This window comes from Leucopleurus acutus (genome assembly GCF_964270905.1).
Source record: "Leucopleurus acutus genome assembly, chromosome: 17".
NCBI classification, from domain to species: domain Eukaryota; kingdom Metazoa; phylum Chordata; class Mammalia; order Artiodactyla; family Delphinidae; genus Leucopleurus; species Leucopleurus acutus.
In genome coordinates, this window is record NC_139159.1 from 83,875,755 (window position 1) to 83,890,615 (window position 14,861).

The 14,861-nt window shown below is 63.6% G+C and overlaps 2 protein-coding genes across 4 annotated transcripts; both read right to left on the reverse strand.

Moving 5' to 3' along the window:
• Positions 1–5,067, reverse strand: SLC39A4 (solute carrier family 39 member 4). Its single transcript, XM_082858682.1, has 12 exons — positions 4,244–5,067; positions 3,379–3,663; positions 2,705–2,900; positions 2,438–2,589; positions 2,175–2,346; positions 1,704–1,876; positions 1,397–1,534; positions 1,190–1,318; positions 956–1,010; positions 676–828; positions 340–527; positions 1–247 (listed from the first exon to the last, which is right to left on the reverse strand). The coding sequence occupies exons 1-12, from the start codon at positions 4,625–4,627 to the stop codon at positions 119–121; spliced, it is 2,154 nt and encodes a 717-aa protein (XP_082714808.1). The 5' UTR covers positions 4,628–5,067; the 3' UTR covers positions 1–118.
• Positions 5,068–8,894: 3,827 nt separating this feature from the next.
• Positions 8,895–13,600, reverse strand: VPS28 (VPS28 subunit of ESCRT-I). 3 transcript variants are annotated; one of them, XM_082858422.1, is made up of 10 exons: positions 13,573–13,600; positions 11,886–11,952; positions 11,288–11,316; positions 11,130–11,167; positions 10,812–10,901; positions 9,979–10,084; positions 9,766–9,867; positions 9,386–9,439; positions 9,220–9,311; positions 8,895–9,131 (listed from the first exon to the last, which is right to left on the reverse strand). In XM_082858422.1, the coding sequence occupies exons 2-10, from the start codon at positions 11,920–11,922 to the stop codon at positions 9,014–9,016; spliced, it is 666 nt and encodes a 221-aa protein (XP_082714548.1). In that variant the 5' UTR covers positions 11,923–11,952; positions 13,573–13,600; the 3' UTR covers positions 8,895–9,013. The 3 variants fall into 3 exon arrangements, with proteins under 3 accessions (XP_082714548.1, XP_082714547.1, XP_082714549.1); XM_082858421.1 differs by lacking the exon at positions 13,573–13,600 and adding an exon at positions 13,259–13,563; XM_082858423.1 differs by lacking the exons at positions 11,288–11,316; positions 13,573–13,600.
• Between the last annotated feature and the right edge of the window lie 1,261 nt (positions 13,601–14,861).

Consider the following 14,861-nt stretch of genomic DNA (forward strand, 5'->3'; position numbering starts at 1 on the left):
ACAAGTATCTTTATTGAAGATGGGCACTGGGGCTCTCCGGGTGGCTGCGGTTTCTAAGGGGCTGAGATAGTGCAGGGCCAGGAGCCAGAGTCAAGGGCTGAGACTGGGGCAGAGGCTATCAGAGTGTGATATTATCCTCATACAGCGACAACAGCAGCAGGACGGTCCAGCCACCCAGCAGGCCCACGTTGTGCAGCAGGAAGAGGAGCCAGGGCCGCCGGTCCCGCACGTTCAGCATGGCCGGGAGCTGCGGAGGAGGTGGGCCCTGGGTCAGAAGTCAGCTCAGAGCTCCTGCTCAGCTGCCGCCCACTGCAGTCCCCTCCCGCACTCCGCACTGACCATGTCGCAGAGCGCCACGTAGAGGAAGAGACCAGTGGCTACCGCCAGGATCCAGGTCTCGCCGTCTTCGCCGACGCCTACCGCGAGCGCCACGTAGAGGCCGATGAAGGCCGTGAGCCCCGAGGCCAAGTTCAGCAGCAGCGCCAGGCGCACCGACAGCCCCGCGTGCAGCAGGGCCGCGAAGTCCCCTGGGGCGGGAGGGGCGGGGTCAGGCCGAGAGCCCCGCCCACCCCCGACAGACCTCGCCCCGCTCCGATAGTCCCTCCCAACTGTCCCGCCAACCAACCAACCGCACCCCAGGCAGGCCCCGCCCCGCTGGAACCCCTCGCGGCTCACCCAGCTCGTGCGGCACCTCGTGGCAGAACACGGCCAGCGAGGTGGACAGCCCTGTCTTCCAGGAGGAGGAGAAGGCGGCGCCCACGGCTAGACCGTCGGCGAAGTTGTGCACGGCGTCTCCCAGCGTGATCATGTAGGGCAGCAGTCTCAGCTCTGCGGGCGCGGCCGGCGTGGGTGGGCATCTGCCTCGCACCTCCTCGCCCCCGCCCCCCACCCCGCGCCGGTGCTGCGCACCGAACCCCTGGCACCCAGTGCTTCCGGGGCCTCCCTCAGGGCTCACCTGGGCTCAGTCTCCGGGGCTCCGGGCTCAGCAGTTCGGGGCTCTCCTCCGCCACCTGTGGGGCGGGGGGGGGGGGATGCGGTCCGCGTAGATGAGCCTCTGGGCGGGGAGGTGAGGAGGGGCTCGCGGAGCTAGGTCCTCAGCTCAGGCCAGGGGCAGAAGCCTTGGAGTGGGGGCTGGGAGTGCAGACAGGGCTCCGCGTGGGGTAGGGACGTCCGGTAAGAGCCAGCTCACCAGGTCTGCGCGCGAGCCCTCGTGGGGCTGCTTGGGAGGCCGGAGATCGCTCGGCGCTAGCTGCAGGGACACGCCATGGCTGTGGCCGCCGTGACTGTGGCCGTGGCTGCAAGGCCCGTCCTTTCGGTCCTGCGGGGACAGCGCCTCAGGGTCCACCACGCCTCCCCCCCTCCTCCCCACACCGCGTCCAGCCCCCATGCACCTGACCTCCGGGTCCAGGGGCAGCAAGAGGTTGAAGAGGCTCTCGAACAGGAAGAAGGCATAGAGACCACCCAGCGCAGCTAGGAGGCGCCAGGTGGGCTGCGAGCCAAGGCCTTCGCCATCATGCGAGTGCAGCCCCAGCACCTGGGGGGGCAGAGGGCGCTGGGCCAGTTGCCCCAGGGCCTCCACCCCCCAGACAAGGAACTAGGGGTTAGGGGTCAGGGAAGGGTCCCAGGAGGGTGTGCCTGGAAGGAATTCTGGGTAGGCGAGTCCCTGGTGGGGGAGGGAGGGTCCTGGCGGGCTGGGGGCCAACCTGAGGCATCAAGTGCAGAAGGGCGTCGCCTGTGAGCGCGCCCACAGCCATGCTCAGGAAGGTCTGGATGATGTAGTGGGTAGCAGTGCTGCATTTGGTGCAGGTGAGCAGCAAGAGCCCGAAGACGGAGCTGAGGCAGATGAGCAGTGTAGCCAGCGAGCCGTATAGGTACCCTGGGGGGGACACAGCCTCAGCCCCCCAGCCCCCGCTTCCCAGGGAAGGGTGTCCAGGTGGGGTCCAGGAGCGAGCAAGACCCGCCAGGGCCGCTCCCGCTAGCCCTCCGGCCTCGAAACCCCATCCTCTTCCCTTTCAGGCCCCCATATTCCCTGCTACCCCTCTACGCCAGCCCTGGCCCAGCTCTCCCCGCCCCTCCCAAACCCAGCGGCCACTTCCTCCTCCCTTTTCGGTTCCTCCTCCATGCTGCCAGGCCCCTGGGCACAGCCAGGCACAGCTGGGGAGGTGGGCACTCACTCTGCACCTGACTGAGCTGGTCCTGGGTGGGCTGCTCAGGCTGGGGGCTGCAGGCCCCACTCAGTTGCTGCTGGAGCAGGGCAGGGCTCAGCTGGGCCCAGGCCTCCGGTGTCACCCCAGCCTGCTCAGACAGCCCATACACAGCCATCACATCTCCAGCACTCAGGCAGACCTGGGGGGGGTGACAGGCCTGGGGGTCAGGGACCTGAGCAGACTGGTGGGACCCCACCTCTCTCCAAGACTAGGGCGCATGGACTGCTCACTGTGTCCCACATGCTGGAGCTGCTGTTGGGGGTGGCAGGGGGCACAGGGCCCTGGCGGTTGGCCCCCTCTCCCCGATGACCGTGGTCACTGTGGTCACCATGGGTCTCGGTCTCTCCGCCCACCCCCAGGCGCTGCATCAAGGCCTCCAGCTCTGGCAGGGAGGACAGAGTGACAAAGTTTGTGTGGGCTCCAGCCCTGCACTCCCCAGGGGCACCGATGCTGGGGTTCAGGGCACTCCCTGCCCAGTGGCCCAGCTCAGGCCTCACCAGCCAGTGTGATGTTGGGGTTCTCGCTGCTGTGCTGCCGGAACACGAAATCCACGAAGTACTGAGGGGTCGGCAGGGCTCGGAAGCAGGACCCGCTCCTGACGTGGTCCAGCAGGGCAGCCAGGACTGGGCCGGGGCTGCCGGGAGACCCCACCCCCGCTGCTTCCTCCAACAGCTGAGGCAGGTCTACACAGGCCTGGGGAGGAGCTGGACCTCAGTCTCACTGGCAGTGTGGACTTCCTGGCCTCTAGCTCTGTCATTGCCCCTGGTGCCCCCTGGACTCCAGTGACTCTGGAGCAGCTTCCTGGGAGCACCACTTCTTCTTGTTCACCTCAGACCTGGGCTGGGCCCCTCCCCTGCTTGGGGCCCCTCCCTGGTACCACAGGCCTCCCCCTTCCTGGCCCAGTGGGTCCAGGCCCCCACCTTCCCCCCAGGGCTCCTCCCTGTAGCCCCGGGAGCTTTCTCAGACTCTGTCCAGGGTCAGGGCCCCTCCTGGGGCTCCTGCAGCCCTGCCCTACTCAGTGGGGAGCGTCCATTTGTGATTCCCCCAGCCCAGACTCCCCCAAGTGCCCAGAAAGGCGTTGAGGCCCAACCCCCTAAGGGGTCCCCCTCCCCCCAATCCCTCCTGGCTCCTCTTCACCCACCACCCCTGGCCAGCCCGCCCGGGCCCCCACCTCCGCAGAAGTGGGCCGGCCAGCGGCCTGGGCCTGAATCTTCTGCAGCAGCCTGGTCAAGCCTGGGGTCAGGGCCTCAGGGCTCTCGAGCAGGGCCAGGAGCTGGTCGGCGCGGGAGGCCCAGCGGCCAGCCCGGACATCCGCACAGGTGCCCTCCGGGTTGCTGAGGTAGAGGGCGGCGGCAGCGCTGAGGCGGGCGATGTGCCTGGGCTCCAGGGCCTGAGCGGAGTGGAGCCCTGGCTTCTCAGGCCTGCCCAGGGCCAGGGCGTCTTCCACAGACAGGCACTGTGGGCAGAGACAGGTGGGCGGGGGCCAGGTATCTGTGGCCCAGGAGCCGCCCCCTTCCCTGCGGGGGCCTCACACAGGGACCACCATCCTCTCCGTCCCTCTCACAGCGACACCCCTCCATCACCTGCTCACTCACGCGCTCTCCCCACCATCTCTCCCCACCATCCCCCCCCAATGACAGGACGGCGCGTGCGCATACGTACACACACGCATACGCGCACCCCACACACACACACACACACACACGTACACACAGGGGTCCCGCCACCTCAGGGTGGTTTTTTCCTGGAACCACTGCCACTTTGCTGGCCTGGGGGCTGATGGGGTGGGGGTGGGGCAGCCCTGGGGTCCCGGAGCCGCGGGTCCCTACACGCCACCGTCCCACCAACAGGGAGGGCAGGTGGGTCTGAATGCGGAGTCGGGGAAGGTGGGCTCGGGCCTGCAGGCAGCGCCCGAGCGCCAGGCCACTGCACTCGGCCCGCCTCCTGGAGTTTGCCCGAGCCCTTTGCCGCCGGCCCTCGGGGTGGAGCGGCGGGCTGGGGTTGGGGCCGGGGGACCCGTCGGGTGGGGCCGTTACCTTTCCACACGGCCCGTCGGCGCAATGCACACGGACCGCTAGTGTATTTAACAGGCTGCCCAGCGCCTTGCGATCCAGAACACCCCGGCCTGAGGACAGCAGGGTCAGTAGACGGGCAGGTGGGGTCGCCGTCCCGGTCAACGCCAGCACAGCCATCAAGGCCAGCAGCAGCCCCGGCTTGGGCCCGGCCGGGCCAGCCAAGCTGCGGCCCCCGGGTGCTCTGAGTTCCAGGGAGGCCATGGTCGCCTGGGTGGCTGCGGGCCCCGTGGGCTGCCTGGTGCCAGACTCTGGGCTGGGCTGGGACCCGCCCGCCCCGGCGAGGCTCTCCAGGCATTTCCTGCGGGGCCCTGTGATTGGCTGCTGGAGGTGTCGCAGGTTAACCATTCCAGGTCCTCCCCGAGCGAGCGAGCGAGGTGCTGCTGCCCCCGGGGGGCGAGCCCGGGCTGGACTGGGCGGCCCACTGAGCTGTGGCCCCCGGCCACCCACTCTGCTCCCGCAAGGATCTTGTTACCGAATGCAAGTCTGTGTGCCCGACACACAGTGAGGCCAAACAAACCGAAACGTCGGAGTCTGGAGCAGAGACGGGTTTACTGGGGGGCCGAGCAAGGAGAATGGGTGGCTCGTGTTTAAAAACCCTGAACTCCCCGATGGTTTCTGGGGAGCCTTTAATAGGCAAAATTTGGGGTGAGGGCAGCAGGGCATGTGACTTTCTCGGCGGTGCTCTGGGGTCCCAGCTGGTAGTCGCCATCTTCCACCTGGGTGGGGGCCTTAGTTCTGGCAGGAGAGCTCCAAGGGGAGCCAGGACCTTGCCCCAAGGCTGTAGTTTCTTGACTGCCCCTCCTTTGTTTCTGCATCCCCTCCCTTCCCTGATTAGCAAAGATTTGAACCTGCCCTTTGGAACTCAGGGAAGGTCTTAGGGGGCTGAATGAAGCCCGTTTCCTACAAACAAGAAACGGGGGACGAGGGAAGGATTTGTACTCAGGAGGCCGCCCAGGGTCCTGCTCAGTTTCAATTCCCCCCCCCCCTTTTTTTGGTACTCCTCAGTCTTGAGGGGAACAGGTGTCAGACAAGACAGGGAACAAGATTTGCATAGAGAGGCTGAGGAGGAACTTGGCAGAGGAACTCGGTTTTAGGGGAGCTCCGTTTCAGTGTGGGTGTTGCTTCCCGGGGCCCTCTCTCTGAGAGCTGCCCCCAAGCCAAGGGGGCCTGGCGCAGAGGTTCCAAGACACCACTACAGGCCCGGTCCCCACATCCCACCTGAAAGCCCCCACACGGCCCCGCCCCACTCTCCTCCCTGCAGCATCCCCAGCAGGGCTCCCGCAGCCCCCTGGCTCAGGCAACTTAGACACCCCAGAGCCTTCGAGGGCCTCCCTGGGCGTGGGGTCCTGAGCTGCGATGGAATTCTGTGCTGAAATTCTTGCGGGGGCTGGAATCCGAGGGAATTGAGATAAGGTGCTGGCTGAGTCATGTGCCCCTCACCAAACCCTCCAGGGGAAACTCCCCAGGAAATGGCCAAAGCCCCACACAAACAAGAGCAAAGAGGAGGCTGGGCGCCCTGCCCATACCCCCCAGCTCACCGGCCAGTGAGGGGCTCCTGGGCCCTGAGGGCAGCAGGAAGCAGGAAGGGGTCACTAGGCTCAGGGAGAGGGGGAGAACTGTGGCTCCCGGCCCTGCCCCTCCCTGCTGCCTCCTGCTCCGGCCTTTGAACTTCTAGGCCTTATCTCTGCCTAGTTGGCAGTCTGGGGAAAGGGGCAGACCCCAGGGAGCTAGCCAACCCCAGTCTCGGGGCAGCCTTGCCTTCTAGAGGGAGTGTGTGGGTGGCTCCTTCCACACCTGGTTGGACCAACTGCTGACCCTGACCCTGTCCCTAGGGGGCGTGGTTGGGGTGGGGGAGGAGAGGCTCCAGGGGAGCTGGGAGCTCGGGCCCCAGGACTCTGTCCCCACCATCCTGTGCCACCCAGGGCGGGGCCTCAGGCTGAGGACGGTGTCCTGGGCCCGAGTTCAGGTGTGGCTCCTGCCCTCTCACCCACACACATGCTGGGTGGCACTGCAGTGTGACCTCGGTGGGGCCTCAAGGGCTATCAGGCAAGGGGAGGGGATGGGAAGAGTCTGCCAGGGGTTCAGATGACTCCTGGACCCCTGAGTCAATGAGGAGGGAAGCTGGAAAGATTTGGGCTACCCCCCGCCCCCAGTTGTTGGGCCCAAACTGGCCTTTTTCCTACCCCACCTTGTCAGGGCCGGGGCTGGCTGGAGCTGAGCCTGGCACCAAGCTGCTGCCTCAGGTCATCCACTGCTCAAGGCCTGCTTAGCTTCAGGGAAAAGGTCTCAGCCCAGCCGTTCAGGTCCCCTGGTGGAGGCCTGGCACGCAGCTGGCACCCCCTCGGGCCCCGGCACCCCCCTGCGTGGGCCCACGTTTCCCTGCTTCGTGTTCCCCCAACCACTTACCCATGCCCTCCCTTCCTAGCCCAGGGCAGTCGCAGAGTGTGTCACCAACTCCCCTGCACATCTGCCTGTCGCCCGCCAGCGCTGGGCTTATCCCCAGGCCCCTCCTGCATCAGTCCGTCATCCAGCAAGCGCCAGACACCCGCATTCGTCGCAGGATATTCACAGAAGCCCAAAGAGGGAAGCAGCCCAAGGGATCAGCGGGTGAACAGATAAACAAATATGGTCTAGACACACCACGGAATATTACTCAGACGTGAAAAGGAAGGAAATCCTGTCTCGCTAAAACATGGATGAACCTTGAGGGCATTATGCTAAGCGAAATGAGCCAGTCACAGAAGAATGAATTCTGTGTGATTCCATTCCTGCTTCGAGGTTTCGGGGGTCGTCAGAATCCAGGGGTAGAAGGTAGAATGGCTGGTGCCAGGGGCTGGGCGGGATAGGGAGCTGTTTAGCGGGGACAGGTCTAGTTTAGGAAGACGAGAGGATCCTGCAGACAGATGGTGGCAATGAACGCACGATGTGGTTAACGCACCCAATGCCGCTGAACCCAGAAATGTTTCAGGTGGCCAACTTCATGTTTTACATATTTCATTGCAATAAAAAATTAAAATAGACCCAAACAACCCTCCCTGGCCCTTTGCCCCCTCAGCTCCCTTGACAGCAGGTCGCGGGGACTCAGGCACTGGTGGCCTCTCCCAGGCTCCACTGAAGCCTCACCCCAACCCACACTGTTGTCAAAGTCACCGAGAGCCCTGCGGGCCAGACTCGGCAGGGCTCTTCCTCGGCTCGGTCCGCCCTGGAGCTCACCGTCCTCCACACCTGGGCCTCTGGTCTCCTCCCCAGGCCCCGGTCGCCCCTTCTTCAGCTCCTGCATTGATGCAGCGCCAGTCCTGCCCCTCGGGTAGAATTCCTGGCACCCGTGATAGCATGCCTTCACCCCAGACACCAGTCTTCACCCTTGTCTATGGAACTCCACCCGCTGGTGTCCAGCCACGCACTTGACAGTCCCCCTTGACCATCAGAGAGCCAAGTCCAGCTCAGCCTGTGCACACAGGGCCCCTCCTCCCCAGGTGTCCACATTTCAATAGGAGTTTCCACCCCTCCAGGTGCTCAGGCTCAAGCCTGGTGTAACCCCGGAGTTCTCATTCCACCGCTGCGTCCAGCAGACTGTGGGCGCCACACACAGCACGGTCCACACCCAGAAGCTGACGGTCTCTCCCCTCACTTGCTGACTCTGCTCTTCCCCCTAACACATCAGAGAGATGAGGGCCTCTGCTCTGAGTTCCTCACTGGCATCTGGGGCTCCTGGGTACAATCCCAAGTCCTGACCCACCTTCCAGCCCCGTTTCCCACCCGGCTTCCCACACCCTTCCTCCTTCCCCAGGGAGCCCTGCTCACTTCTCCTGGACCTTCTGTTCAATGCTGAGAGCTGCTCCTGACCACCCCGTATGCAATGGCAGCCTTGGACCTCCTCCATCACCACTCGAGATACCACACACTTTATTTGGTTGTCTCTAGAAGCCAGGTACAAAGTACCACTAAGAGAAAATGCTACGATGAAACTCTGGCGTGTCCCTTATCCCAGCACCACAGCTGCTAAAACTGGAACCCACCCCCCTGGAACCCAGAGCCTTGGTCTCTGGTTTGCTGCTTGCTGTCTGCCCCAGAGGATGAGGACGCAGACATGAACCCCGTGGGGCCAGGCAGCTTCCAGCACTGACGGCACAAGGCCTTGGAGCAGGCGTTGCTTCCCCACCAGGCTTTGGGCAAGGCCAGCTCTGGGGCTCCCGTGGCGTCTGCCAGCTGGGCCTTGCTCCCGGGTGAGGGACACCCTTGGTGGCAGGCAGGAGGACAAGCTGTGCTACTGTGAGCTACCAACCGGCGCTCCTGTGAGCCACCGCACAAGGATGGGCCCTGCTGCAAGGGTGTCAGGCTCTGCGCCGACCTGGCCAGCTGGGCCGCCGCGCTGCCTAAAGCTCTCAGCTGAGAGGTGGGGGAAGGTGTGGCAGGCAGATGCAAGCCTACCTGGCCTGCGGGGAGGCGCACCCCTGCTGGCTTGCCAGGCCGTGCCCACCAGGGAAGGCGCTGCGTCTAAAGTGCCACTGAGGCTCTTCCCTGATGAATGGGCTGCGTGCTCCCGAGGCCCAGAGGGCAGACAAACAGGCAGGGCGGGCCTGGGGCGGGCGGGGGGCGCCCACAGCAGCAGGGAGGTCAGAAAGCATCTTTATTGGGGGAGCGGGCTCTAGGCCACTGTGCATGGCAAAACGCTTGCAGACGTCGGGGGAAATGGGACCGTCGCAGAAGGTGGGGGTAGGGAGGCTGGGCTCAGGCGTGCAGGAAGCGGTTGAAGGCGTTGTAGGCTGATTCCAGGTCGAAGAGCATCTGGCGCACCTGGGAGTCGTCCAGCTCGTCTGAGGCTGACATGCCACTCAGGGTCTGCAGCCTGTGGGGCACAGAGCACAGAGCTGGGCTGGGGCAGGTGGGGGACTACGGGGCTGCGACGGACAGGCGGCTCAGCAGGGGACACTCACCACTGGCTGACCGTCTGGCGGCCCTCGAAGTCAGGGGGCAGGTGGCTCATGCGGTGCATGGTCTCCATCAGCTCCCGCAGGTCGGGCTGGATCTGCAGAAACACTACCGGCTTGGACACCGACCCTGGTTCCCCTGCCCCCACCCCCGACCGCCCGGGAGCCGCACCTCGTCCATGGCCCGGATCTCCAGGCGCAGCTTGTCCATCACTGTGATGAAGAGCTGGCGGCAAGGGTGTGTGTGAGATGACATGGGCCCCCGGCAAAGACCCCCGCCAGCCTGGTCCTCTGCAGGGCCGGGCCCGGGGCAGCACCAGCCGGCCCTCCCCCTCCGCAGCCTCAGCCGTGGGGTCACGTGGGCCCTAAGCCTGACCCTGCAGCTGAGGAGCGGTCAGTGGGTGGGAGCCCTGGGCACATCCCACGTGGGCCTTGGGATGGGAGGGGCCTCAGGGGGTTTCCCGGACGCTGCCCAGGAGGACTGCCCGCCCCCCACTCCAGCTACTCTGTGCACCGCGGGGCTGTGGGCACGTGGCCCTCCCGCCTCCGCACCGAGACCACATCGGCAATGCAGCGATTCAGGTTGCCCTTGTCGTCCTTGATGGTGATGGGCCGGTCCTCCTTGATCCTCTCCATGGCAAGCGGGCAGTCCAGCTGAGGGAGGGCACACGGTGCTGGGCCTCGCGGGGCAGCCCAGCCCCAGCCCAATGGCCTTCATGCCCACGCCCACCTCCGCCCCTCAGGGTGGAGGGGCCGCTCACTCACTCGGAACTTGCGGCAGAATTCATCGATGGAGCTGATCTCTGACCCCTGTACCTGCCGGAAGGCAGCTTTGTACTGGACTAGGAGCCGTGAGCAGGCCGCAGTGTACCTGGGGGGAAGGGTCAGGCTGCTGCCCTCAGCGCCAGGCCAGCGCCGCTTGGCACATCCTGCTTTCCCTCCGCCCTTCCAGACAGGTGGCATCTCACACGGAGGGCTGGGTGAAGGGCCAGGGATTGGCCATCGAGGACCGAGCCTTCCCACTTGGTTTATACAAAAAAAGAACTCTGGAAGGTGGCGGGAGGTGGTAACGGCCAAAATATGGCTGCCACACGGACCTGGCCTGGACTGTGCAGGTTGGCCCCCAGCCCAACACCAGGCAGAGGCCCAGCAAGACCCCTTGTGCCCGCTCCTCGGGCCATGTTGGCCGTGCCTCCACGTTGACAGCTCGTGGTCCTATGGGGGAAGGGCTGCTGCACCGAACAAAGGCCCCACATACCAGCTGGCTGCCAGGCCTGGCCAGCGGCACCCCACGGACTGACTGCCTGTGCCACCCTGCTCACCTTCTATGCCTTTGCACCGATGAGGCCCCAGGTAGCAAAGCTGGGGCAGAATGCTGCCGCCAGGGCGCTGGGCTCCCCTCCCCCCAGAATGCTGGGCTACTGCCGCCAGGGCGTCCCTGCCCGAGATGGTACCAAGGCCGCCAGCACCTAAGCGACCCTCCTTGCGCTGGGTGGGCCTCAGACCCCCGCCCCCGCTCCTTACTGAGCGCCCCAGCCCTGGAGGGCAGAAACAAGCTTCCAAGTACGGGTCGGTGGTGCAGGGAAGCGGGCTCTCACTCGTTGGGGCTGACGCAGTCCTTGATGTACGCCTTCTCCAGGGCCTGCATCGTCTTCACAACTGCAAACAGCTCTGCCATGTTGTCATACCTGAGGGGGCACATCCTTCAGATGCGGCCGCCACGGCAGGGAAGCCAAGGTCCCGGAGCCTAGGGTGCCAGTCCTACCCAAGGTGCCGCTGAGGCAGAGCTCCGTGTCTGGCTGCCCCTCTCACCCCACCCCTGGCAGAGGCTTCTTGGGACCCGTTTCCCTGGGCCGACCCCATGTCCTTCTGACCCTCAGTATGGGGGAGGCAGGCAGCCTGGGTGCTGGACTCACTTTTCCCGCTCACGGGCATTCTTATACAGCTTCACTTCCTGTTGGGGAGACAGGGCGGAGGGTCAGCCAGCAGCACCACAGTGGCTGTGGGGTCCCGGTGAGGACCACGCAGATAAAGACTACTGGCCAGCGCCGCCAGGCAGGTGCCCGCCGCTCACCTCATACAGCTCCGGCTTGTTTCCAGGGGCTGCGACAGAACAGGCAGACAGCTGGCAGGCTGCTTGCGAAGGTCACCCTGGCAAGCTTGTCCAGCGCCCTGGCCCAGCCCTGTCTCAGCGCCCCTCCCAAGGCCTCCCCTGGGCTATGTCCCAAAGAGCCCAAAGGGAGCTGGGGGAATTTCAATCTCAGCATTCCCATCAGCTTGACCTCTGACCTGAGCAGAGGACATGCCTCTGGGTCCAGGGGGCTGTGCGCCAGGGCTGGTCCTCCATCCCACCTGTTTCTAGGCTACCTTGCTTACGATGCAGTGATGGGCACACACGTTTGTCACATGCTCTGTCATCTTTTTCCTGGCTTGAGGACTGTGGGATACCTAAGACCCCCTGAAGTTCCAGCCACACTAAAGCTGTCATCTCTGCGCCCAGCTGACCCCACCTGGAAGAGGTCTCTGGGCCCCTGGCCACTACCTGAGATCTTGCGGGGGCGGACACTTACAGACCTCCCAAATGCTCCGGCCACCACTCCCATCAGCCTCTGCCACAGAGGTTGAAAGCCTAGGCTCTCTGGGTCCCTGGGCCCAGCTTGGGCCACACTCACCTCCCATGCCAGGAGTGGCTGGGATCCCGTGAAACATCCTGCAGGCTCAGGTGGCCACAGCAGAGACCTAGGGAGCAGAACCAGTGCTGACGCAAAGGTGACCCCCTAACACCCCTGAGGGCTGGGCCTCATGAAAAGCTTCCCCACCCTCAGCAGAAACAAAACCAGCAATGAACACACAGCGTGCTGTGCACTGTGCTGGGAACACCGAGCCACCCTGGAGGCTGCCAGGAGGAAGCAGGTGCAGGTGAGCATCTCAGGAGTGAGCAATGGCGGGCTGGCAGAGGGGGTGGGGTGGGGAGTGGCGGCATGGTCAGGGCAGGTTGCTCTGAGTCAGGTGACCAGGAGAGGAAGGGGCTGCAGCTATCAGATGAGTGACCTGGATGAACGTTTGGGCAGAGAAAACAGCACATACGACAGACAGCACGTATAATGTGAGGTCTTTATGCAGGAATGAATTTAGAGGAACAGACAAGCGGGGTGGACGGGGTGGACGTGAGCTTTCTGAGTGAGGGGCGTTCTAGGGGATGAGGACAGACAAGCAGGGGGATCAAAGGGCACAGATCTCACAGGCCAGGAGGAGGAGTCTGGGTTTATCCTGGCACAGCCAGAGGGAACTACAGGAAGACTGAAGAAAGTCCTCCCAGCTCCAGGTGGGCGGTGGGCTGAGCAGACCGTGGAAGCAGGAGCCCCTGACCACTCCGGAAGTTGGTGCGGTGGCTGGGGCCACGTCCTGATGTGCTTTGGAGATGGAACCACCAGACCCAGTGAAGAATTTGAAAAGGGGTAAAAATTAAAAAGGACTCAAAAATGACCCCTTATTTTTGGACCAGTGGCACCATGACAGCGAGGTGAACTGAGATGGAGAAAGTGAACGAAGCAGGTGTAGAAGGCACGCGGGTGCGCAGGAAAGCGCTGCGGCTGATCTGCTGGCAGACATCCGCGGAAGCTGCTGAGGCGGCTGGAGATCAGGGGAGAGGCCGGGGGCTGGCAGGGCTGAGCCAGTGGCACCGAGGGGGTGGATGGCGTCCCACAGGAGACGGCTAAGGGCGAACCACGGTAGGAGGGAGAGCAGCCCACGTTGAGCCCCGGGCACCGCGGCGTGCGGAGGCTGGGCAGAGGGAAGGCGGGATCAGGGCTGGGAAAAGCCAAGCTTGTACAAGTTAAGCCGCAGGGGCGGGGGGACGGGGCCGAGAAGGCCGATGAAATTACGAGAGCCCGCGGGGGTGGGGTGGGGCACGGATACCACTGCGCCACCCTCCCGCAGCATCAGAGAGGAGCTGCAACGGAGAGAAGGAATAAGGGAGTCGTCTGCGGCTCTACAACGGGATTCCACGCAGCCACAAGCGAACACTCGGCTGAACCTCACCAACCTGCCGCGACCCAGAACGGCGAGCTTCTAGAGAAAGCCCAGTGAGCGCGGTGGAAGATCGGGCGGGCCGGGTGCGGGGCGCATAGGCCGCGGGAACCTTCGGGCCCGGCGGTCTGAGCGCCGCACTCGGAGGCGCCAGTCCCGGGGAAACGGCTCTGGAACCCAGGGGGTAGCCAGGAGAGCCGGACACCGGGAGAGGGGACCACAAGACGGAGAGCCAGGAGGAGCACGGGCGCGGAGTGCCCTCCGCGGCACAGCGACACCCCCGGGCCTCTGCCAGCGCCGCCTTTCCCGCCCGCCCCCGGCCTGGAGTACCTGGGCGGCCTCGCGGATCCCGGAAATGGCGCGGGGGCGGAGCGCTCTCTGACGCCTGCGCTTGCGCTTGCGCTTGCGCGCGCGGGCCCCGATGTATGCGCCTGCGCACACTTTCTCAGCGCCGGAACCTGATGTCTGCGCCTGCGCGCGGGGCTGGGCCACCTGGGCTTCTGGCTACTTCCCCCCCAACCCCGCGCTGAGGCCGGGCCGGGGGTAACACTCTGCGGGTCTGATCCAGCCATGCCTGATAGGAACCGGAAGAGGTAACGAAGGGAGGTTTTGCCTTCACCTGTAGGACCTCTAACTGGCCGGATCTGCCCTTGAAACTGTGCCCCACAGGGTTAACAGAAATTGGTAACAAATCCTTGAGCTTGTCTTTACAGCTTCTTAAAAACTCCTCCATAAACAACAAGGACCTACTGTACAGCACAGGGAACTATATCGGGTATCTTTTAATAACCTATAATGGAAAAGAATCTGAAAAACAATACATATATACAAAACTGAGCTAAACTGAATTGCCTTGCTGTACACCTGAAACTAACACAACATTGCAAATTAAGTGTACTTCAATAAAAAAAAACCTTCCGCTTGTAACCTGCCTTCACTGGTCAAGCTCACCTTAATTGTCGATACAAAAACGTGCACGTCCTGCAAAATAAGATGTTTGCTCTGAGTTGTTTTCCAGGAACTTGGAGTCACCTGTGTCCAGTCTGAGCTCAAGCCAGTTAAGGCTGGTTGGGACCACCAACCCTAAAACTGGGCCTGCACAGGTGTCCAGTGAATGACCTTTTGACATCGGAGGGCCCAAACCCCCACCCTCAGATCATGTCCATTTTTTAAACATGGTCCCATGAAGAAGCAGGTAATTCAGACACGCCTCTGCAGAACACAGATTACGTCGCCTTTTTCCTACCTCCAATCTCCTCTCCCCACGCTTAAGATCACCCTGCCTTCTTTTCTTTCTGGCCACGCAGCTTGTAGGATCTAGTTCACCGAACAAGGAACCAGGCCCGGGCCGTCGGCAGTGAAAGTGTTGGAGTGCTCATCACTGGGCTGCCAGGAATTCCCCCAACCTGCTTCTTTGTCCCGTAAATATCCCACGCCCCTACTTTGGGGAAGCCAATCTGAGATCTGTCCTCCCGTCCCCTCACTTGGCTGCCTATGAATAAACCCTTTCTCTGCTGGTGTGGCTCACTGCTCATTGGGCAGGGAGGCCTCATTCCAGAGCGCTCTGACAGCAAGGTGAACCCCTCCGAAGGCCACAGCAGGGAGGGAGGCGGCAGCAG